Source organism: Urocampus carinirostris, chromosome 18 (assembly GCF_059441175.1).
Source record: "Urocampus carinirostris isolate Australia breed hairy pipefish chromosome 18, RoL_Ucar_1.0, whole genome shotgun sequence".
Taxonomy (NCBI): Eukaryota; Metazoa; Chordata; class Actinopteri; order Syngnathiformes; family Syngnathidae; genus Urocampus; species Urocampus carinirostris.
The window spans coordinates 1620306-1645000 of NC_142366.1; the positions used below are offsets into that span (position 1 = coordinate 1620306).

The window sequence follows — 24695 nt, forward strand, 5'->3', positions numbered from 1 at the left end:
GCACAACGCGAAAAATTGAGTCGGCGGCTGTTCCTCGTAGTTGCGAGACCTTGCGAATTTAATATTGAGCCATATATAAGGCGCACTGTGTTATAAGGCGCATGGTCAGCTTTTGAAAAAAAATAAGACTTTTATGTGCGCCTTATAGTGCGGAAAATACGGTATATATATTATATGTGTATGTATATATAATATATATATATATATATATTATATTGGTAGTTAGTTTATTCAACCAATAGTCTTCACATAAAAATCATCGGAAATCGTCTCGTTGTCTCGGCTCAGTGAGAATTTTTAAATTTAACAACATTCAACATTCCGAATATAAAACGAAAAACAGAAATTGCAATTTACAATTACTAAGAATTCGGACAGCACTCGGGTAAAAATTGTTTGTAAAACTTTTAGTACCCTTGAATGACCTCAAGCGTCTACCGCTCCGTAACAGATGAAAATGATCATTACCAGGATGACTCTCATCCTTAAGAATATTTGAGGTACGTTTCAAAACTCTATCATTATATATTGGTTCCAGGGATGGCAGACCGGTGCCCACAATCTTTTCCGCTCTGCGGATTACAGAATTGAACTTCGATAGATCTTTCTTTGTGATTCTACCAAACCAAACAATAATAGAATTTGCTAAAACACTTTCAATAATCGCACGATAAAAATTGACAAGTACTTCCTGATGAACATCGTAGGAGTTCAACTTCCTTAGGAAGAAAGTTCTTTGGCGTACCTTCTTTAGAATTTTCTCCGAGTTCAGTGCCCAGCTTAGATCTTCTGAAATAAAAGTCCCGAGAAGTTTGAAATGTTCCACCTGCTTGACTCTTTTGCCATTGATAAGTAAAGGTTCCTTCTGGTTTTTGTTTTTCGTCCGAAAGTCAATCGTAATTTCTTTGGTTTTGTCCAAATTCAATGTCAAATCATTTCCATTGCACCATTCCACGATGTTATCCACCTACCGTCTGTATGCGCTCTCATCATTGTTCATAATGTAACCAGAAACAGTAATGTTGTCAGCAAATTTGACAAGTAGATTGTTATCATCAATGGATCTGCAATCATACGTAAATATGGAATAAAGACATGGTGATAAAACACATCCTTGTGGGGTACCGGTGTTTAGAACGAGATCTTTCGAGGTATGATTACCAATTTTCACAACTTGATGACGTTCGAGCAAAAAATCCAAAATCCAATTACAAATCGAAACGGGAAAAACTGAGGTCATCACGTAATTTCACATACAATTTACAAGGTATGATGGTATTAAACGCAGATGAGTAGTCTATAAATAAAAGCCTGACATAAGAGTTTTTTTTCTCCAAGTTTTCCAAAACCCTATGTAAACAAATGTTCAGTGCATCTTCAACACAACTGTTCGCACGATACGCGAACTGATAATCATCTAGACCAATCGGCAGTAATGACTTAATATACCTGTAGTGTAAGATGAAACCTTCAAATACTTTCATGAGTACTGGCGTCAGTGCTTTGGATCGAAGATTTTTCAGGCATGTGACGGTGTTTGACTTGGGAACTGGAACGACGGTAGCTGTTTTGTATACTGCTGGAACTTTGGCAAGGCGGAGCGACCGATTGTAGATGAGGGTGAACACGTGGGCGAGTTGTGCTGGGCAGAACTTGAGGAGCTGCGGTGAGATAGTCTGGGCCCGGGGCTTTCCGCTCCTTCAAGCGTTCGAACTTGCACTTGACTTGCCACTCCTCGATAACAAATGGAGGTTCACACTGAGTGTCCGGCACAGAAACGGGTTCGCTGGTGTTGGCTTTGTCGAACCTGGCATAAAAGTAATTCAATATATCTGGTAAAGTAGCGTCATCCGAGTCAGCAGAACGTTTATGACCCTTGTACTGAGTAATGAGGTTCATATTCGCCCAGACGTCCCTAGAGTCGCCTGTTGCAAATTTTTCCTCGATACGTGTTTTAAAAATCCATTTTGCATCCCTGATGCCCTTCTTCAGGTCAGACTTGGCCTTACGGTATGCAACAGGATTGGAGTCCTTGGCCCGATGAGCTACAACTTTGTTGAACCACTGCTTGTTAATGCCACATTGCGTCACAGTTTTCGTGGAAACACATGCGTCCTCACAGAACCTGATGTACTCCGTGACCGTGTCAGTGAATTCATCCAGACTACTCTGTTGATTGAAAACTGCCCAGTCAGTGTCCTCAAAACAGTCCTGCAACTCGTCAATTGCGGATCTCGACCACACTTTCAAAGTCCTTTGCACCGGTTTTGACCTTTTTAGTTCTTGCTTGTAGGACAGTATCAATAAAACTGTTGAATGGTCCGAGTTTCCAAAGTTGGCTCTCGGGACCGATTTGTAGGCACCCTTGATTGAACAATAGCAGTGATCTAAGGTCTCCTGTCCTCTAGTAGGACATGTCACTTGTTGCCGGAAGTGAGGTAATACAGTTCTAAGGTTAGCCTGATTGAAGTCACTAAGAACAATCAACAGAGTATCAGGGTCAGAGTTCTCGTACCTGGTTATCACATCTTGAAGGTCGTTCATGGCGGATTCAACATTGTCCCTGGGATGGATGTATGCAGCGGTGAGGGTGACAGATGAAAATTCACGAGGCAGGTAGAAGGGCCTACACCTCAAGGTCAAATGTTCCAGATCAGGGGTACATCCTCTAGCAACAATCCTGACATCTGTACACCACTGATTATTGATCAGAAAGCACACACCCCCTCCTTGAGATTTTCCAGTATTGATATTATCCCTATCCTGTCTGAAGAAAGTAAATCCTGGGGTCTGGTAGAGCGAATCAGGATTCTGAGATTCCAACCACGTCTCCGTAAAGCAAAGCACATTACAATCACAGAAGTCGCGGAGGTTAGCCAGACGATGAAACAACTCGTCTGTCTTATTATACAGGCGCTGAACGTTAGCTAACACGATGCTAGGAACAGGTGCATTATACTTCCGACGACGAGATCTCACCAAATGGCCACCTCTTCTCCCACGTTTCCGCTTCTTAGGCTTGGGTTGATTTGATTTTGAATTCGAATTAATCCACTCACATATGTATATGTGTGTGTGTGTGTGTGTGTGTGTGTGTGTGTGTGTGTGCCCCGACGGATCACCACCTTATCGTGGTGGGGCACTTTGTGCGTCTCAATGACCCCTAGAGCTATGTCGGCGGGAGTCTCGTACTCCTGGCAGGGTTACCCAAGCCGAACAGGTCGAAGGGTAGAGTCCAGACTAAGAGTGATCCCAAAAGCTGGTGGCGGCACGCTTTGAGGCGGTTTCCCACAGACCTGGATTCCGGCAGCCGCCTGCAGTTGTGGGAAGATGCCGGTCGTCTAGGGTCTCCCTTGCCACTGGATCCGTCTTCTCTACAATCAAGATAGTGGCGTTGGGGAAAGCGCACCCCTTACGCCACTTTAAAAACCATCATTGCGCAGGTATCTTCTTTTACCTGAGTCCCCGACCACAAAAGTCTGGCGGCGATGGAGTAACCAGTGACGGGAGCAGGTTTGAATGAGCTGGAAGCTCTTAGCTGGACCTCTGCACGTCAGCGGCACAGGGCAAGGGTCGTTAGCAGCTGGGATTGAGTGGCAGCTGTTTCCGGCAGACCCCTGTGCGTCTGAGCAGCACTATTTAGTGGCCGCACTGCTCACCCCAATTGGGGAAAGGCCTAGAAAAGGTGGCCTAAAGATTGCCCACTCAGCACAGTACCCGGACAGGAAACCGCGCCTGTCGGGACATTCCACTATGCGGTCGAAAAACAATAGCATTTAGAATTGCAGCATGGAACATAAGGACACTCCTGGATACCAGTCTGGACAGACCACAGCGCAGAACAGCACTCATTGCCAACGAGCTGAAGCGATATAATGTGGATGTGGCAGCGCTCAGCGAGACCAGACTCCTTGAGGAAGGCTCACTCAATGAAGAGGGGGAGGGTTATACATTCTTTTGGAAGGGATACCCCATGGGCGGACACCATCTTCACGGAGTTGGTTTTGCAATTAAGAACACTCTACTGCTGAAGCTCACAGAGTCACCAGTGGGTGTCAGTGAAAGACTAATGACTCTTCGCATCCCACTTGCAAAATGCAGACATGTCACATTAGTTAGTGCCTATGCACCAACACTGCCATCGAATGATGAAGAGAAGGATCGCTTCTACCAGGCACTCGATGACATCCTCAGTCACATCCCGAGGAATGACAAAATCATGCTGCTTGGTGATTTCAATGCAAGAGTCGGAAAGAACTTGCAAAACTGGGATGGTGTGATTGGTGCCCATGGCATTGGAAAAGTTAATTCCAATGGCATGAGACTTCTTAGTCTGTGCGCGGAACATAACCTTACCATCACAAACACCATCTTCCAACAAAAGAATAAATATAAGGCATCCTGGATGCATCCCAGGTCCAAACACTGGCATCTGATTGACTACGCGATCGTGAGGAGGGCTGACCTGAAGGACGTGCTCATTACAAGAGCTATGCGTGGGGCAGACTGTTGGACCGACCACCGCATGATTCTGACAAAGGTCAGAATGCATGTCCGGCCCCTAGCACGTCATGGTGGTTCAAAGAGGAAGACACTCAACTGTGCCAAACTCTCCAGTAGCGACACCCTTGACAACTTCCGTTGCTCTCTAGCTGAGAGGCTGGCAAACATTGAGCAGCTGGTCATGTCAGAGGCTGGGATGGATGAGAAGTGGACCTATATATCTACCACCCTCTTTGACACTGCAGCCCAAACCGTTGGTTTTAAAACTAAAAAACACCAGGACTGGTTTGACCAGAATGCCGGAGAGATCTCAACCCTCCTGGACAGAATGCACAAGGCACACAGAGCCACCCTGAACAACCCGCAATCTCAATTCCATAAAAAGCTATGGCAAGCCCTTCGTTCCGAGGCCCAGAGAACTCTCAGAAAACTGCAAAATGAGTGGTGGATCTCAAAAGCCAATGAAATCCAGTCTCACGCTGATAGAAGCGATATGCACAGTTTCTATGATGCAGTAAAAACCATCTATGGCCCCAGACACTGCTCACTGGCACCTGTTAGATCTGCTGATGGAACATCTCTAATCAAGGATCAGGCTATGATAGTGGAGCGGTGGGCTGAGCATTTCAACACCCTGCTCAACCAGCCCACCCCAGTGGACCCAACTGTCCTTTCAGAGCTCCCTGAACATCCTACAATTGCCAGACCTCGACCTCCCGCCAACTTTCAATGAAATCCTGCATGCAGTCAAAACCCTGAAAAACAATAAATCCCCTGGACCTGACAACATCCCAGCTGAACTTCTCAAGGTAGGAGGCTACCTCTGTACACGGACACTGTTTCAATATATTTCAGAGGTGTGGAGACGAGAGTGTGTCCCGCAACTGTGGAAAGATGCGAACATTGTGACCATCTTTAAGAATAAAGGAGATAAATCCATCTGCTCCAACAGTAGGGGTATCTCTTTGTTGGCCACTGCTGGAAAGGTCCTTGCCAAGGTCATGCTCCGCAGACTCATCTCCAAAATATCGGAACGCGTCATCCCAGAGTCACAGTGTGGTTTTCGAAAGGACAGGGGAACAGTCGACATGATCTTTGTGACACGTCAGCTCCAAGAGAAATGCCGGGAGCAGCACAAGGACTTGTTCATCGCCTTTGTCGATCTTTCAAAGGCATTTGACACAGTGAACAGGGACCTACTGTGGCAAGTCCTGAAGAGATTTGGGTGTCCACCCAAGTTTCTCACCATTCTTGCACAGTTCCATTCAGGGATGACGGCCAGAGTGGTAGTTGGAAGACACAGCTCAGAGCCCTTTGGCGTCGAAACTGGAGTGAGGCAAGGCTGTGTGCTGGCTCCAGTTCTCTTCAACATCTTCCTCGTCTGTGTTACAACACTGCTACGTAGAAGGATGGAGGAGCAGGCTGGAGTTACCATCAACTTCAGGGCTGATGGTAACCTGTTTAACATCAGGAGGCTACAGGCAACTACCAAACTGACTTCAGAGACCATCATTGAGCTACAGTATGCTGATGACTGTGCCCTGGTTGCCCATACACCGGAGGCTCTGCAAAACATTCTCTCGGCAGCTGTAACTGCATACACCAGAATGGGACTGACGATCAACACCCAGAAGACAGAGGTACTCTGTCAGTCCAGTGCTGACCTCTTACCAAACCCAATAACCCTCACAGCAGCAGGGCAACACCTGCTCATGGTGCCCACCTTCAAATATCTGGGGAGCATAGTGTCTGACACCTGCTCATTGGATGATGAGATCCAGAGCCGCCTCAAGCAAGCATCAGCATATTTCGGTCGACTAAGGATAAGGGTCTTTCAAAACAACAACCTTAGACTCCACACCAAAATGCTGGTCTACAGAGCTGTATGTATCACGACATTACTGTATGGATGTGAGGCATGGACTATCTACAGCCGCCATCTGAAGAGCCTCGAGACCTTCCATGTAAGATGTCTTCAGAAGATCCTTGGCATCACATGGAGGGACAGAGTGCCGCACACAGAGGTGTTGGAGAGGGCAGGCAGCTGCAGCATGGAATCCATTATGGCCCAACGCCAACTTAGGTGGCTGGGGCATGTTGTTTGAATGCCCAGCCACAGACTGCCACGCCGTATCCTCTATGGTCAGTTACATCTAGGCCAATGCAGTGCTGGTGGGCAGAAGAAGCGGTTCAAAGACCAAATGAAGAACATCCTGAAGAGATGTCGGATAAACCCCTCCTCACTGGAGGAACTTGCTTCCTGCCGAGACCTCTGGCGCTCCCACTGCTCACATGGAGTGGATTACATGGAGGAACAGCGCATGCAACACCGTGCAGCAAAGCGTGCAAAGAGACATGCTCGCCAGGCCACCCCTGCTCCCCCCAGCACCCCCTTCACATGCTCTGTCTGTAACCGCATCTGTGGATCCAGGATCGGACTCTTAAAACATCAGCAGACTCACAATTAAAAGAAGATGGTCATCATCGTATCGATGGACAACCCCAAGTGCCAAGTGTGTGTGTGTGTGTGTGTATATATATATAATTTATAGCAGGGGTGGCAAACAAGTTTGACACAAAGAGCTGAAATTTTTAACTGTGAGGGTCAAAGAGCCACACAGATAAAATTAAAGACTAGTTTTCAGAAGAGAAATTTTGACGAAATAAATTATTTCAACATGCTCAAAAGTGATTTATTTATAAGGTCAACTGCCCTGTGCTTTACTGTTCTGTTACATTACCCAAACATTTAGACACGCAGTCGTTTTAGCAACGTTTGCGCGATGGAGACATTTCACGCCACGTGCATTTGTCAGCAAAACGAAGCACAGTAACGCACGCCAGCTACCATAAATTGTTAAGCATTTAGACTTTCATAAGCTTTTAGTGAAGATCCGGTGTATGGGGAAACTTATTTGCGATATAGTGTTATAGATTGAGTGGATTGAAGTCAGGCAGACTAGATAATTTGTTTCGATGTGTGAATATGTCAGGTGGAAAAGGTTTGGGTTGGTAGCTAGCATTGCTAATCCTTAGTTACTCTAAGCCGTGCATTTTTTGCTTTCCGTCATGGTAAGCCACCTCATCCGACAACTGCACAGTATTCATTTTACCAGTTGGTGTTGAATAGTATAGCTGTTTTTGTTGTTGTTGTGTACTTTTTACCGGCCTCATCCACTGTTTACAATGGTTCACTACTGTCTGTCATGGTGTCAAAAGTACAATTATCCGAAAAATACAGGTAATTAAATCCTTTGCCCCATTGAGTTAGTTTATCCCATATGAACCTACAGTTTAACAAAGACTTTGAACGCCCAGTCTGTTATGAAACGCTTTGTCTTACTTTATTGCATAATTTATAAAAAGTGGGTCTTGGTTCTTATGGGCTGAAATTACAATAAACCCAGCAAAATCCTTGTATTGTAATTTCGGCACTAAATATGTATAATATTTTACTAAATAACTACATTACAAACTTTAACAGTATAAAAAATAGAATATTTCTATTACAACTATTTCAGATTTTAAAGTCAAGAGAATCAAACCTAAACAACATCAATGTAACGAAAGTACTAATACTATATAACAATGTCAACAGCTAAACTAAAATACCTTTTGTCGCACGTCTGCTGGTGTTGTTTAAAAGACGGGCAGCTGTGTTCTGCACAATTTGAAGGCTACTTCTGGAAGACTGGGAGACGCCAACATAAAGTGCATTGAAATAATCTAACCTTGAGTTTATTAAGGCATGTTTAGCTTTCTTTGTGTCAAACCTACCCCTAAACGGCACACAGAGAATTGGTCATTTGACCTTGCTTATCAATAAACATGGGCGTTTCTCCAGGCTCTCGACATCCTCCTGGAGCAGATGCAAGAAGTAGGCTTCGATTTCTCCAGGGTGCGAGCGCTGTCAGGCAGCGGTCAGGTGACCTTGGGGCTTTTTTATGGTGTTTCAGGCACAAAGAGCATTGTGGGGAAAAAAATTGTTTCTTTCCACAGCAACATGGAAGCGTATACTGGAAAAACGACGCTGAGAAGACACTACGGCAGCTCCGTCATCAACATAGCCTCGGACATCAGCTCAAGGTTTGTAACGCAGGTGGAAGCTATGGCCTGCGTGCCAGGTCAGGCCTCCTGACAGATTTAACCTGGCCCCCGAGCCAAGATGAGAGAAGCACTTGAGAAAAGTAAGCCACATCACTTCACGCTATGACCTGCAGTTTAGAATAAATCCACTGGATGTCACCAAAACTAAGCTCTCGCAAAATAAACCATCCATTGTGGCTGTATTAGCTCATTACCTTGTATCTCACTTGAGAAAACAAACCCTACTGTTATTTTACTTAAAATCGAAGTCACGGACGCACTGTTTAAAGGTGGTGTATGCAACTTCAAAATATTTTACTTGCTGATGCCATCTACTAAAAACATAGGGTAAAAGTAAGATAAAAGTAGATAGGAGTGGTGGAAAACTATATGAAAGCTCTTCAAACTCATTTGGACATTGTTAACACATAATAGAGAAAGAAATTCTACTTTAAAAATTTTAAGGGCACGCACCTGTATTATTTAGCCTGTCATTTGTGTACCCCCCAAAAAACTGTATTTTTAATTCTGCTCATGGCCAGTATTCAAATAGCTGGCTACATTTCTCTGTAATTGCTTTTTCTTTCAATTTCACTTATTAGTTGGGATTGCTTCACCAAGACACGACTAGATTGCCAAGTGCTGTAATCCCCCGGTTTCTTCTTGGCAGGCACAATTTATACAATCCCTGAGATATTATTAGTAGTAGTGATTGCTTCAGCAAGGCACAACTGCATTGCCAAGTGCTGTAAGGACAGGGCAACTATATAATCCCCCGAGATCTGTTTTTTATTATTATTATTATATCTTTCTTCTTCCGCCGAAATTTAGCATGTTCATCTGCGGGGCCCCGGAGACGAAAAAAAGTCCCCATCCGCTCTAATGTATTTTGAGAATCTCCCATCCGGAATACATGGGCCCATTCATTACCATGGGTAGTCATGGAAATGAGGGCTTTTCCAGAGGGGGTAGTAGGGACGAAGCAGGGACTGTCAAGGGTAGCTTGAGGGGGCTTGACCCACATTACTTTTAATCATGGGTAAATGGGGAATCCCAAAGAGTGGATGCTAACGAGAGGATGCTAACAGCTATGTGCGCCGTTAGCAAAGTGTTGGGCTGGCATAGCCAGCCCAAACATCTTCGCAGGCTAGCTGTAAACACTGTTGGTGATTAGTTGGGCTGGCGCAGGCAGCCCAAGTATTTGGCAAGCTAGCTGTAACACTGTCGGCAATGCTAACTTCTTCATAGTAAAAAATTTTGGTAACGGCTATATTTTAACGACTTCATATTTACAAATTATGCTCATGGCGTCACAGAGCCAAGTAAAAAATATCAGAAACATCTCTCTGAGCTAAAAACTTTATGCTAACTCATAATGCTAACAACCGGGGTTATATATACATACCGGGATCATCTTCCAGATCAATCACAACTCTTACAATTGCCGCGGGAATTGTCTAGTTAGTTGTGATTGCTTCAGCAAGGCACAACTACATTGCCAAGTGCTATAAGCACAGGGCAATGTAGTGCCTGTAAAGCAGGCACAACTAATATAATCCCCGAGATCTGTTTATCATTATTAGTTGTGATTGCTGCAGCAAGGCACAACTACATACATTGCCAAGTGCTTTAAGCTTTGTAGGCACAACTATTATAATTCTCCGAGATCTTTTTATTATTATATCTATCTTCTTCCGTCGAAATTCAACGGGTATCTCCTCCCAGAGTTTTTGGAGTAACCCAACTATTCATGTACCAAAAATTCCGGCCCGAACGGGACTCTTGTGGGTTGTCTTTTGACAGCGATATGAGTAACCAAAAAAAGTCCCCATCCGCTCTAATGTATTTTGAGAGTTTCCCATCCGGAATACATGGGCCCATTCAATATAATGGGGAGCCATGGTAAACAAGGCTTTTCCCAAGGGTAGTCATAGGAACCAGGGACTGTCCAGGGTGGCTTGAGGGGCCCGACCCACCTTACAATAGGTAAATGGTGAATTCCAAAGAGTGTATGCTAGCGAGAGGATGCTAAAAGCTATGTGCGCCGCTAGCAAAGTGTTGGGCTGGCATAGCCAGCCCTAAGTATTAGCGATGAGAGATTGATGTTGTGCTTACTCATGCTAGCTGTAAAAACTGTTGGTGACGAGTTGGGCTGGCACAGCAAACCCAAGTATTAGCGCAAGCTAGCTGTAAACACTGTCTGTAATGGGTTGGGCTGGCGTAACATAAGTTAGCGTTTGCGAATGGCTATATTGTAACAACTTCATATTTACAAATTATGCTAATGGATTCATACTAAAAAGTGATGTTAACAGCTAAATGCTAATTTCTTTATGCTAAAAATATTTGGTAATGGAAATATTTTAACGACTTCATATTTACAATTTATGGTAATGGCTACATGTTGATGAGTTATGCTAACGGATACATGCTAAAAAGTGATGCTATAGGCTAAATGCTAACTCTTTCATGTTAAAACATTTTGGTAATGGCTATATTTTAACGACTTCATATTTACAAATTATGCTAATGGCTTAGAGGGCCTTTAAGAATGGTGATCAGCAGGCAATTACTGGCTGCAGCACCAAGCAGGGTGTGGCTGTGGATATAGATGTGGGGCGAGTCAACCAGTTGAACAACTTTTTCAACAGGTTTGACCACTCCGCCTCATCCTCACCCCTGAGTACTACAGCTGTCCTTCCCCCTCCCCCTCTGGACACTAGCATGGAAGACATCCCCCCACTAAAAATAACTGCAGCCCAGGTGTGTGGAGAGCTGAGAAGGCTGCGAACCAGCAAGGCAGCTGGTCCGGATGGAGTATCCCCCCAACTGCTGAAAGCCTGTGCGTCTGAGCTGGGAGACCCTCTACAGCGCGTCTTCAACCCGAGCCTTGAACAGGGGAGGGTCCCTCAGCTGTGGAAAACATCCTGTCACATCCCAGTCCCAAAAAAATCAAGACCTGAGGAACTCAACGACTTCAGGCCGGTCGCCCTGACATCACATGTGATGAAGACCATGGAGCGGCTGCTGCTGCACCACCTGAGGCTTCAGGTCCGTCACGCCATCGACCCACTGCAATTTGCTTACCAGGAGAAGGTGGGAGTTGAGGATGCTATAGTATACATGTTACACCGATCCCTCTCCCACCTGGATAGGGAGAAGGGGGCTGTGAGGATTACATTTTTGGACTTCTCCAGTGCCTTCAATACCATACAACCTCTGCTACTGAGTAGGAAACTGACAGAGATGGGAGTTAGCTCACACCTTGTAGAATGGATTACTGACTACCTGACAGGCAGACCCCAGTATGTGAAACAGGGGGGCTGTACATCGGACACTGTGGTCAGCAGCACAGGATCTCCGCAGGGGACCGTGCTCTCTCCGTTCCTATTCACTCTATATACATCGGACTTTAAGTACAACTCAGAGTCCTGCCATGTGCAAAAGTTTGCCGACGACACTAGGATCGTGGGATGTACCAGAAATGGGCAGGAGGAGGAGTACAGGAAATTGATTCAGGACTTTGTCCGGTGGAGCGACGCAAACCACCTGCACCTAAACACTACCAAGACCAGAGAGATGGTGGTGGACTTCAGGAGAACCAGAACTCACCCGGCGCCTGTAACCATCAAAGGAGAATGTGTAGAATTTGTCCAGACCTACAAATACCTGGGTGTGCAGCTGGACAACAAACTGGACTGGACTGCCAACACAGAGGCTCTATGTAGGAAAGGGCAAAGCCGACTTTACTTCCTCAGAAGGCTGGCCTCCTTCAAAATCTGCAAAAAACTCCTGAAAATATTCTATGAGACAGTAGTGGCAAGCGCCCTATTCTATGCGGCAGCGTGTTGGGGAGGCAGCGCCAAGAAGAAGGATGCCTCTCGTCTCAATAAACTGGCTAGGAAAGCGAGCTCTGTTGTGGGCAACAGTAGCTGAGAGACGGGCACTGAAATAGCTGCGGTCAATCATGGACAATCCATCGCATCCACTACACAGCATTATCTCCAGACAGAAGAGCAGTTTCAGCGACAGACTGCTGTCACTGTCTTGTACTACGGACAGACTGAAGAGATCTTTTCTTCCTCATGCCATGAGACTCTTTAACTCTACCCGGCAGAGTAAAAGCCCACAGTAAACCACACCACCTACATTGCATATTACCGAATTTTATTGCAATATGTATTCTGTGTAGCACTATTTAGTTATTCTATATAACACGCTACAGTGGGCATTTGCACGTCACACTGGGTATTTGTATATTGTATTCTTTTGCCTTATTATTGTATTGTTCTCAGGTCAGGGATGCTGCTGGAAATGTGAATTTCCCTACGGGGATAAATAAAGTATCTATATATCTATCTATCTATCATGTTGATGAGTTATGCTAATGGGTACATGCTAAAAAGTGATGCTAACGGCTAAATGCTAATTTCTTAATGCCCAAAAAATTCTGAAATGGCTATATTTTAACGATTTAATATTTACAAATTATGCTAATGGCCTCATGTTAATGAGTTATGTTAATGGTGGATGCTAAAAAAATATGCTAACGGCTAAATGCTAACTTCCTCATGCTAAAGAATTTTGGTAATGGAAATTTTAACGACTTTATATTTACAAATTATGCTAATGGCCTCATGTTGATGAGTTTTGCTAATGGATACATATTGAAAAGTGATGCTAACGGCTAAATGATAACTGCTTCATGCTAAAAAAATTCAGTGATGGCTTTATTTTAACAAACTTCATTTTTACAAATTATGCTAATGGCCTCATGTTGATAAGTTATGCTAATGGATACATGCAAAAAAGTGATCCTAACGGCTAAATGCTAACTTCTTCATGCTGAAAAATTATTCTAATGCTAACGACTCAGCAAATTGAATGGGCTCAATGCATTCCTGATGGGCTAATTCAAACAGAATGGCTCATTCCTTTCGAACATGTACATTTTATTTTTTTTAATGTCTAATAACAGTGTTATTACTATGTTATTACCATGAATGTGATTTTTAGACCTCCACCAGGCATATCCTTGTTGCTAACGGTTATGGGCCCATCTCAAATGATCTTGCCAGTACCGGGGGGTGTGGGGGGGCAGAGTCCCCCCACAGAACCAAGTAAAAAAATTACAATTACATCTCTCTGAGTTAAAAACTTTATGCTAACTCCTAATGCTAACAACTCAGCGCTACCGGTTCTTTACCAACATCTGCCAGATCAATCACAACTCTTACAGTTGCCGCGGGAATTGTCTAGTTATATCTATCTTCTTCCGCCGAATTTTAACGCGTATCTCCTCCCAGAGCTTTTGGAGTAACCCAACGATTCATGCACCAAAAATTCCGGCCCGACCGGGACTCTTGTGGGTTGGCTTTTGACAGCGATACGAGGCGAAAAAATATGAGACGAAAAAAAGTCCCCATCCGCTAGAATTTATTTTGAGTCTCCCATCCAGAATACATGGGCCCATTCAATATAATGGGGAGCCATGGTAAACAAGGCTTTTCCCAAGGGTAGTCATAGGAACCAGGGACTGTCCAGGGTGGCTTGAGGGGGCCCAACCCCACATTACTTTTAACATGGGTAAATGGTGAATTCCAAAGAGTGGATGCTAGCGATAGGATACTAACAGCTATGTGCGCCAATATGCATAGCCAGCCCAAATATTAGCGCAAGCTAGCTGTAAACACTGTCGGCAATGCTAACTTCTTCATAGTAAAAAATTTTGGTAATGGCTATATTTTAACGACTTTATATTTACATAGTATTCTAATGGCTTCATGTTAATTGTTTGCAGTTGCATGCTAAAAAGGTATGGTAAGGGCTAAATGCTAACATTTTCATGCTAAAAAATTTTGGTAATGGCTATATTTTGACAAATTCATATTTACAATTTATCCTAATGGCCTCATGTTGCAAGTTATGCTAATGGGTACATGCTAAAAAGTGATGCTAACGGCTAAATGCTAACTGTTTCATGCTAAAAAAAATTGGTAATTGCTATATTTTATTGACTTCCTATTTACAAATTATTCTAATGGCCTCGTGTTAATGAGTTATGCTAACAGATATATGCTAAAAAGTGATGCTAATGGCTGAATGCTAACTGCTTCATGCTAAAAAATTATGCTAATGGGCACATGCTAACGAATTAGCAAAATGAATGGGCTCAATGGATTCCTGATGGGCCAACTCTATTATTACAAATTATGCCAATGGTCTCATGTTGATGAGTTATGTTAATGGGTAACTGCTAAAGTGTGATGCTATCGCCTAAATGTCCCCCCACAGAACCAAGTTAAAAATTACAAATACATCTCTCTGAGTTAAAAACTTTATGCTAACTCATAATGCAAACAACTCAACGCTATCGGTTCTCTACCAACATCTGTCAGATGAATCACAACTCTTACCATTGCCGCGGGAATTTTCTAATTATGGTATTAAAGTTTATGATATTAAACCCTTAAAGTTACAAAAATTAACCTCAAATCCTATTCTATCCCAAAATAAATTTAATACTGTTCTTGAACCGTTGGAAGAATATTTCTCTTTTGAAAGGTAAGACTTTTATGTTTTGTTCCAAATTTTAAAAAAACATTGCACCTGGTACTAACATTAAATAATTGGAGTTAAAACACACAGCAATAGGAGGTTATTATTCTTGCAGAGTTTTTATGCAATCAAATGCCTGCAAAAAAGAGCAGCATTTGGTATTTTAGCTGTTCGGACAGTAGCATGAAGCCTTACCTGGTCCATGGTCAAGTTTGATTGCAACCTGTAAAACTAGGGTTTGTGTAGGTGTTTCCAAACATGGCCATTTTGGAGACGACCAAATAACAGCTCTTAATATTTTTCAACCAGGTAGTTAACTTGGTAAATTTTTAGACATTGTGAAAGAGGTGTTAATGTTTGACTTCTTTTTCCAGAAATTAATCACTAATATTGCACACTTGTGGGTAAGGGTAATAACGGTGTGTAAAAAATGTATCCCTAGTTGCATTTGTGCAACACGGCGGCGCAGTGGTTAGCACGTGTGTGGCACAGTTGTGAGGTCATGGGTTCAAATCCAGCCATCAACCTTCCTGTGCGGGTTTGTATGTTCTCCTCCATGCTTGCGTGGGTTTCCTCCGGGCACTCGGTTTCCTTCCACATTCCAAAAAGGTTAATTGGCTGGTCCAAAATTGTCCCTAGGTGAGAATGAGCGAGCGAATTGCCTGTCCCTGTGTGCCCTGCGACTGGCTGGCAACCAGTTCAGGGTGTCCCCTGCGCACTGCCCTGAGATGGCTGGGATGGGCTCCATCACCCCCGCGACCCTACTGAGGATAAGTGATGCAGATAATGGAATGGATGGATTATTGGCTAAAGATTTTTCGAAGCCAAAGTGGGCAGTGTTCTCGTTTGCCCGCGTCCTAGACGCATTATTTTTGGTGGGGACGCATAGTGTCGAATCAACGTGCGTCCCCAGGACGCAATTTTTTTGACACAAAATTTAGTTATTACCCGATTACTTTTTTTTTTTTCAACAAAGATTTATCGCACTCCAAACTTTTCGTCAGGCAGATCCGCCATTGTTGTTTTGGTCTCGCAGTTCGAGATTTCGTTTCTGCAAACAAGATTTTGTTGCTTCGAGATTAAGTCATTGTTGTGGTGCTTGTCATCGAGTGAAGGTTAAATATGCCTCTGAAAAAACAGTATTAGGTAAAAATCAACACAAAATTGGTCATTTATCAGTGTCAGTAATAAGTCGAAAAATAATGCAGAGAGTGATAACAAGGCCAATCATTCCGTCAAGGAAAGCACGTGTTTTGAAGCAAACGATTCAATGAAAGAAAATGAACATAAGAATACTCCCTACCTTGTCTGGCAAAATTGACTCAATTATATTCTTTGTTATGCTATGAGGAGGATGATAATGGATGGAGGCTACATGTTCTGTGATGCGTGTACCCAGTGTGACAAAAAAACTGGATTGCATAAATCATTTCACAATACGAACTTTCAGAAGAGCACATTCGATCGGCACCAAGAAAATGAAAACCACAACCACGCTATGGAAATTCCGTTGCGAAGGCATTACAACTGTGGCGGGACAGCAAACCACTAAGAATATTTGAACTGAAAAACTGAAGTGATAACTGCCTTGAATTACCAATTAACTGTGATGATTAAAACTGCATGAATATCTAGACTAATATTTCAGCAATCTTATTTTGTATAATGTACAATATTTTTGTCAACTGAAAACACTTGAAGTGAAAACTGATTTGTATTACAAATTAACTGTGATTATTAAAACTGAATGAAAATATAGATTAATATTTCAGCAAGATTATTTTGTAAAATGTACAATATTGTGGACTAAAAAATCTGAAGTGACAACTGCTTTGTATTACCAATTAACTGTAATGATTAAAACTGAATGAAAATATAGATTAATTATTTCAGCAATATTTTGTATAACGTACAATATTGTTGTGAACTGAAAACTCTTGAAGTGATAACTGATTCATATTAATAATAATTATTATTATTATTCGATTAAAACTGAATGAATATATAGACTTATATATTTGTCGCTGATTTACAATTTCGATATAACACTAAATTTTGGGGACCCATAGATATATGTTGGGAACCATAGATTTTTGAACATGTGAGTCCCTGCGACCCATCACTTTTCAGAGGTAAAATGAACACTGAGTAGGTCATGACGTTTTTCTTCAGTACAGACCCTATAGGTGTTCAAAGGCTAAGGACCCTGAAGAAAACCTTCCAATTGGCCAAGTGCGGTGTCAATCAAAAGGTCAGAGGGTTACGGCTAAATCTGAAACCATCGAGCGAGTCTACTGATTATTATTTTTGAAAGGGAGTTATGGAGTGAAACAGATGGATTATAATCAGGATCGTCAAACAATCCAGGAATGCTTTTAGGCAAAAACATTTTCTGTGAGCATTATTGTGTGTTTTGGAGTAAATATTTTACACGGATTCACTGGACTTTCGTGAATGTAACCACAGGGGTTTGCGGGGAGTCATATTATGTGTGGAATATACCAGCACTTGTGGGTAAGTTATACCAGCTTTATAGTTTTTAGGTGTCTTGTGATGTTTCTGTGATGGGTATATTTTGAAATGGCCATCATATTTTGATCCCCAAGAGTTTAAGCTTTTGACGAATTTCGGTGACTGGTGACATTGTTAAGACACAACTTTGTTTATCACCAGTCCGACGGCAAAATGCAAATGATCACATTTTGTACTTAAAAAGGGGAGATATTAAGTCAAGTCAAGTCATTTTTATTTGTATAGCCCTTAATCACAATTAGTCTCTAAGGGCTTCACACGTTATTATACATAAGAAGTTTAGGTTATTCGTATGCTATAGAGTAGAAGTGAGTTTTAAGCCTAGATTTAAACATTTCCACCGAGGTTGCAGATCGGATCACAGGGGGAAGAGCATTCCACAATACCGGTGCCCCGATGGAGAACGCTCTCGAACTAGCGGAACACTTCTTGGTTCTTGGGATCACCAGGAGACCGGCGCTCTCGGGACGAAGGCTTCGGACCGGGACATTGGGGGAGATCAGATCTGATCTGAAGATATGAGGAGGAAAGTCCATTTATGATTTTGTATAGTAGTAGGAGAACCTTAAAATCGCATCTGAGGCTAACAGGGAGCCAATGCAGGGTAGCCAAAATTGGGGTGATGTGATCGTACTTTTTTGTCCTTGTTAAAAGCCTCGCTGCAGCATTTTGTACCAGCTGAAGACTCTTGAGTCTGGTCATCGGAAGACCGGAAAGTAGTGCATTACAGTAGTCGAAACGGAAGGTAACAAACGGATGAATTATGATTTCCGCATCCGACTGAGAAAGTATAGGACGAATTTTAGCATTGTTACAGAGATGGAAGAAAGCGGTTCTAGTAATTTTCTTCACATGTGTTTGAAAGGACAGATCGGGGTAAAAAATGAAACCTAAATTTTTAAGTGAGTCGCTCTGTGTGATGTGGCAATTGTCTATGTTCACAGCGGTTTTAGAGAATAAGTCACGGGACTTAGATGGACCAATAGCTAATATTTCAGTCTTTTCAGAGTTAAGACGCAGGACATCCACTCTTATCTCAGTGAGGCAGGCCTCCAAATTTCCACAAATTTTAGTGTGGCAGATTCCTCCATCGGGAGATAGTTGAATGTCATCTGCGTAGCAATGGAAACTGATATACTTGCAAATAATATCACCTAGTGGAAGCATATAAATGCTGAAGATAAGGGGGGCAAGCACTGAACCCTGCGGAACACCACAAGTAACACTAAATGGCTCAGATGTCAATTCGCCATATTTAACGCAGTGTGTCCTATCTGAGAGGTAGGATCTGAACCATAATAGGACGTTTCCCGAGAGACCAATTCATCTTTCCAACCGTTCTAGCAAGATATTATGGTCCACTGTTTCAAATGCAGCACTAAGGTCCAGCAGCAGCAAAAGTGATGATGCGCCAGAGTCCATTGCCCATAGGAGATCATTGGTTACCTTAATCAGAGCTGTCTCAGTAGAGTGGTGTTAGCCCTGAATCCTGATTGCATTGATTCAAAAAGGTTTTTCTCGGACCTGAAATCATTCAAGTACTGTAGAGAGGGAAGGTAGATTTGACACAGGTCTATAATTACATAAGTTTTCTGGATCAAGGTTGGGTCGTTTCAGTGTGGGTTTAATGACGGCGGACTTAAAAGCAGCTGGAACTACACCTGAGGAGAGTGATATGTTTAAAATATTTAGAACTGAAGGTTCAAGGAGACCAAAGAGACCTTTTAGTAAGTGAACCTGGAAGCGGGTCGAACTGGCAAGTTGTCGGTTTGGCCGTATTCACCATCTGTTTAAGATTATCGAGTGACGGTTCACTAAAACGGGACAAAATCCCTGGACAGCCACCATGTCGTGCATCTATAGATTTGAGTGCTTTAGCATGTGTTGAATTTGATACTGTCTTTAGCAATTTCTTCCTGTATGCTTTGGATCTTCTTCGTAAAGAAGACCATTATGTTGTGGGCAGAATGAGTGGAGCTATCTGGGATAGTCTGTTGCCTTGTGAGCGATGCTACAGTGTCGAAAAGGACCTTGGGATTTTTTTTTTTGTGACGCAATCACCTTTGAAAGGTAGGCTGATTTTGCAGAGGCCAGGGCCGCTTTATACTTCAACAAACTATCACACCAGAATTGATGGAAAACTTCAAGCTTGGTACCGCGCCATTTTCTTTCAGATGTCCTGCATTCTCGTTTAAGGGATCTAGTTTCATCATTAAACCAAGGTGTGCGTCTTTTTTCAGAAATGAGCGTGACACTGCCACCCTTTTTCAACGTGCGTGCTATACGGCTACTCTCGTATCCTGGGGGAGAAGCATAATTTAGCGCTAAATACTCATCCTGGCGTAACCAAGTTTCACAAAGACAGATACAGTTAAGTTTATAATCGCGAATAATATTATCTACAAGTAAAGCTTTAGGAGCGAGCGATCTAACATTCAAAAGACCAAATTTTATCTTTGAATCATTTAACTTAGCTGTAGTCTTTGTAGGGATCGTCACAAGATGCCGTTCGTGTACGTTGGGCTTCAGATGTCGGTGGACTTGCAGAATCGACGAAGAAATGATGGTTGGATTAGACAGATCTTCATGTCGTTGCTCCTTCAACTTCACACGCTTCCCTGCACGACATCCTCGCTTCTGTTTTCTATCTTTGCGCCGTCTTCGTCTCCGATTTTTCTTTTTCTTCGGTGGAGCGGGAAAGCAGGGCGAACCCGAGTCCCTTTGGCGCTCATACGGGATGTCGTGGGTGGTATAGAAAGTGCCCGAAAAGTCGAAATTTAGACACCCACCCAGTCGGATGAGCTCCTCCCGGCTGAAGGTCTTATTGGCCACGCATGTATCCAAAAAGGAAAGCAGGAGGACAGTGGTAAATAGTAGGATAGCCGGATAGCAACTAGCCGCTACGTAAACACGCGCCGCCATGTTGGAAACCGGAACCTTGTTAATACTTTCAATTAAAATTGTACTTGTAAAGAAATACATTTATTTTTATGTTTTGTGTGTTTCAAAACCAATTAGATGAAATGGTACTTTTGTTAAAAAAATAGACTATGAAACATAACTTGTGCAGGTATTTTTGCTTATGTTATCTTTTTTCCTCAAAGATTAATCAATCACATAACGGTCAATTGCACAATGATGACAGAGTAACTGGGTTTTAGGATTTAAACGTAGCTAATTCAGGATTTGAAATCAGTATTGTCACATGCAAGGAGGACACTTACACCGACAATAACGGCAACTGGATGATGAAGGTGCTTTATCTCAGTCAGATCTGGAGGCTTCTGTTACTGTGTTCAAAAATAATGTAGAGCACTACAATTTTTTTTTTATATTGGGGAGGAAACCCCTGCCCCCAAAAAATAACCTGGAGAGGGATATGCACCGCCAGACTGTAGTTGTCTAAGACACATCACAAGAAATGGTGCCCCTACGACACTGGCAGTTAAGGGATCCGTGATTTCCGGCGTATCGGATTTAATACTATCAAAGGGGTATCAAGCACCGGGGCCAATTGCGGCCCTTATCATGGTAGTTTTGGGCCCCCACCTTAATGTGAAAGCAGTGTAAATTATTTTCCAATTATATGTCACTGTATTCTGTCATACCACCAAAAACAAGTTCTAAAAGCACAAAAGAAAACAAATATTGAGACTTAAATTGACAAATGCACATTATTACTTTTCCGAAGGAAAACAAAACCTGTAACGAGGACAATACAAACGTGGCCTGAGGGAGCCCTCTCCAAGCTGCAGGACTGTTTTGATCAAACTTGCTGGGAGGTATTTGAACACCATGACCTCCAGAAATTCACTGACACTGTTTTATCCTACATCCGTTACTGCACGGATGAAGTCACAGTATATAAAAAAAATCAAAAACTACCCAAATCAAAAACCCTGGATGACCAGCGAGGTGCGCACCCTCCTCAAACACCGCAACACCGCCTTCAGGTCTGGAGACAAGGCTCTTTACGGGGTGGCCAGGGCTGACCTGAAGAGAGGCATCAAGGAAGCAAAATCAGCCTACACAAGGAGGATCGAGCACCTCTTCGCTGGAAATGACCCGAGGAGGATGTGGCAGGGCCTCCAACACATCACCAACTTCAGAGGCCACAACCTGGCAACTGTTGAGGCTGAGGCTTCACTAGCTGAGGACCTTAATCAGTTCTTCGCTCGCTTTGAAGCTGGTAGGCCACATACAGCCACATCACACCCATCAACAACCAGCAGCAACTCCCTCACATTTCAGGAGCACGAAGTCAGGCGTGCGCTGAATACCATAAACCCCAGGAAGGCAACTGGCCCGGATGGAGTACCAGGGAGGGTACTCAGGGACTGTTCCAATCCGCTGGCTGGAGTCTTCACCACCATCTTCAACCGGTCCCTGTCACAGGCGACCGTCCCACCTTGCCTCAAAACCTCCACCATCATTCCCGTCCCCAAAAAGTCAGCAGTGGAAAGCCTCAACGACTACAGGCCTGTAGCTCTCACGCCTGTGGTCATGAAGTGCTTCGAGAGGTTAGTGTCCCGGCACATCAAAAACTCCCTGCCACTCACACTGGACCCCCACCAGTTTGCCTACAGGGCAAACCGCTCCACTGACGACGCCATAAACACAGCACTTCACACCGTGCTGAAACACCTGGACCACCGGGGGAGCTACGTCAGAATGCTCTTCCTGGACTTCAGCTCAGCCTTCAACACCATTATCCCGGAGATCCTGGTGGAGAAACTTGCACACCTAGGACTCTCTCCCTCCATCTGCCACTGGATAATGGACTTCCTCTCCAACCGCCCACAGTCGGTGAAACTCGGTACCCACGTCTCTCCCACCCGAACACTGAACACTGGCTACCCCCAAGGTTGTGCACTGAGCCCCCTGCTTTTCACCCTCTACAGCTCCGACTGCTCACCGACCCACCCCACAAACACTATTATTAAGTTTGCTGACGATACCACCTTGATCGGCCTCATCTCTGAAGGGGACGAGGCGGCATACAGGGATGAGGTTGAGTCACTTTCAACGTGGTGCTCGGAAAACCACCTCATATTGAACACAACAAAAACAAAAGAACTGATTCTGGATTTCAGAAGGAATGGCAGGAATCCAGCACCACTCATCATAAAAGGAGACTGCGTAGAGAGAGTCCACTCGTTCAAATTTCTGGGCGTGCACATCTCCGACGACCTCTCCTGGTCTGCAAACACCAGAGCGGTGGTAGGGAAGGCCCAGCAGCGACTGCACTTCCTGAGATTGCTCAGGAAAAATAACCTAAAACAGCAGCTGCAGGTGTCTTTCTACAAAGCCACAGTGGAGAGCATCCTAACATACTGCATCACGGTGTGGTATGCGGGGTGCACAGCAGCAGACAGGAAAAAGCTCCAGAGGATCATAAAAACAGCCCAGAGAATCGTCGGCTGCTCTCTGCCCAGTCTGGAGGACATTGCCTGCTCTCGCTACCTCAGCAGAGCAGAAAACATCGCCTTCCGGCAAGCGCTACAGGTCACACAAAGCAAAAACGAACAGACTCAGAGACAGTTTCTTCCCCACAGCCATTACCACCCTAAAACTGAAAACTGTTGCAAAAAAAAAAAAAAAAATACCTCACACGTATGTAAAATGGCACTCACGTACATGCTGTCTGCACTGTTTGTTCACTGCTCAACAGACACCGCACAAAAACTGAAAACTCGTGCCAGCACTACCTCATACGAATATAATGTTACTCATGTCTTGTTCTTGCACATGTCGACTGCACTACGTTTAATGCTCAAATTGCACAATGTCTGACCATTTCCTTTTTCTGCACTATGATGTCTATGCTTGCACCAATGTATATGCGGACTATTTTTGCACCATGATGACTTTGCACCAAATGCAATATAGCACAACCGTTACGATACAACGTTATCACGACAACCCTGTATGTAACATCCCACATGCCGACATTGTTGTGTAAATACCATGTAAATTATAACTATAGCCTTATTCCCCTTGTTTTATAACATTATCTTCTCTGTTCCTTTATCTTCTTGCTCATACCCTCACTATGTGTAAAACTGGAGTGTCATGCCCAATTTCGTTGTCACAATATGTTAGCCCATTTGTAACAATGACAATAAAGGTATATTCTATTCTATTCTATTCTAAAAGAAGAGAAGAAAAGAAAAGGACAAAAAAAATAATAAGAAAAAAAGGATAACAGTAAAACAAAAAAAAAGGAAAATCCATTCATCTATCCATTATCTGCACCGCTTATCTTCAGTAGGGTCACGGGGGTGCTGGACCCCATCCCAGCTATCTTCGGGCAGGGGACACCCTGAACTCATGGCCAGCCAGTCGCAAGGGGAAAAAAAGGAAAATAAAAATACAATTCAAAAAAGAGTCAGAATCTCTTTTTGTTCTTGTCTTTTTTCCCTTTGATTGCTGTTCAGATTAATGAAGATGATATCAGGCCTTTCAGCTCTCTGGCTTTATTACCCAGCTCCTCAGCCTAGATGCGACATTGTGAAAAAATAAGATCGCAGTTAGCTTCCAATCAACATTATTAACAAAGGCATAAGGTATAATGTTTTTGTGTATAAGTAGATCACAACTGTTGATAATAATGTATGTCCGTGCACATACTTATTGCTATGGCTTGAATTTGGCTTCAGATAAAAATCAATACCTGCATATAATAGTCCAATAAAAGTCCCATCTCTTCTGCTTGGTCGATACCCAAACTGCTTTCCACTCTCAAGGAACAAACAATAACTGTTAAAGCAGTCATGCCAAATATTAGGCCCGGTGCCTAGCCACACCCCTTCGGATGATTGAATCCAGCCTCCCATTAATTTCTGGGTATATCCAAAAAAGAAGCGAGTCTTGGTCATTTCTAACAAAAGTAATGATTTTGAAAAGAAATTCAAACCAAACGCTCACTCCGTCCGCTGGAGAGCAGTAAAGGATATACTCTGAGCTTTAGTAGGCCCTATTAGTTTGATCTGATCTGATATAATTTTATTACCCAT

The 24695-nt window shown here is 43.3% G+C and overlaps 1 protein-coding gene across 9 annotated transcripts in view; it reads left to right on the plus strand.

Moving 5' to 3' along the window:
• xylb (xylulokinase homolog (H. influenzae)) overlaps positions 1 to 24695 on the plus strand; it is a 70055-nt gene that overhangs the window by 8406 nt on the left and 36954 nt on the right. For 4 of the 9 annotated variants that reach the window (XM_088322088.1, XM_088322091.1, XM_088322087.1 and 1 more), the window contains 3 exons: positions 8348 to 8428; positions 8503 to 8589; positions 11241 to 12951. The exons of 1 other annotated variant lie outside the window; for it this stretch is intronic. In XM_088322088.1, coding sequence (XP_088178214.1) covers positions 8507 to 8589; positions 11241 to 12525 — 1368 coding nt within the window. In that variant the 5' untranslated portion in view covers positions 8348 to 8428; positions 8503 to 8506 and the 3' untranslated portion in view covers positions 12526 to 12951. Of the gene's footprint in view, positions 1 to 3117; positions 7027 to 8347; positions 8429 to 8502; positions 8590 to 11240; positions 12952 to 24695 lie in introns of those variants that run through there. 4 more of the 9 variants (XM_088322084.1, XM_088322085.1, XM_088322090.1 and 1 more) reach the window with 3 other exon arrangements.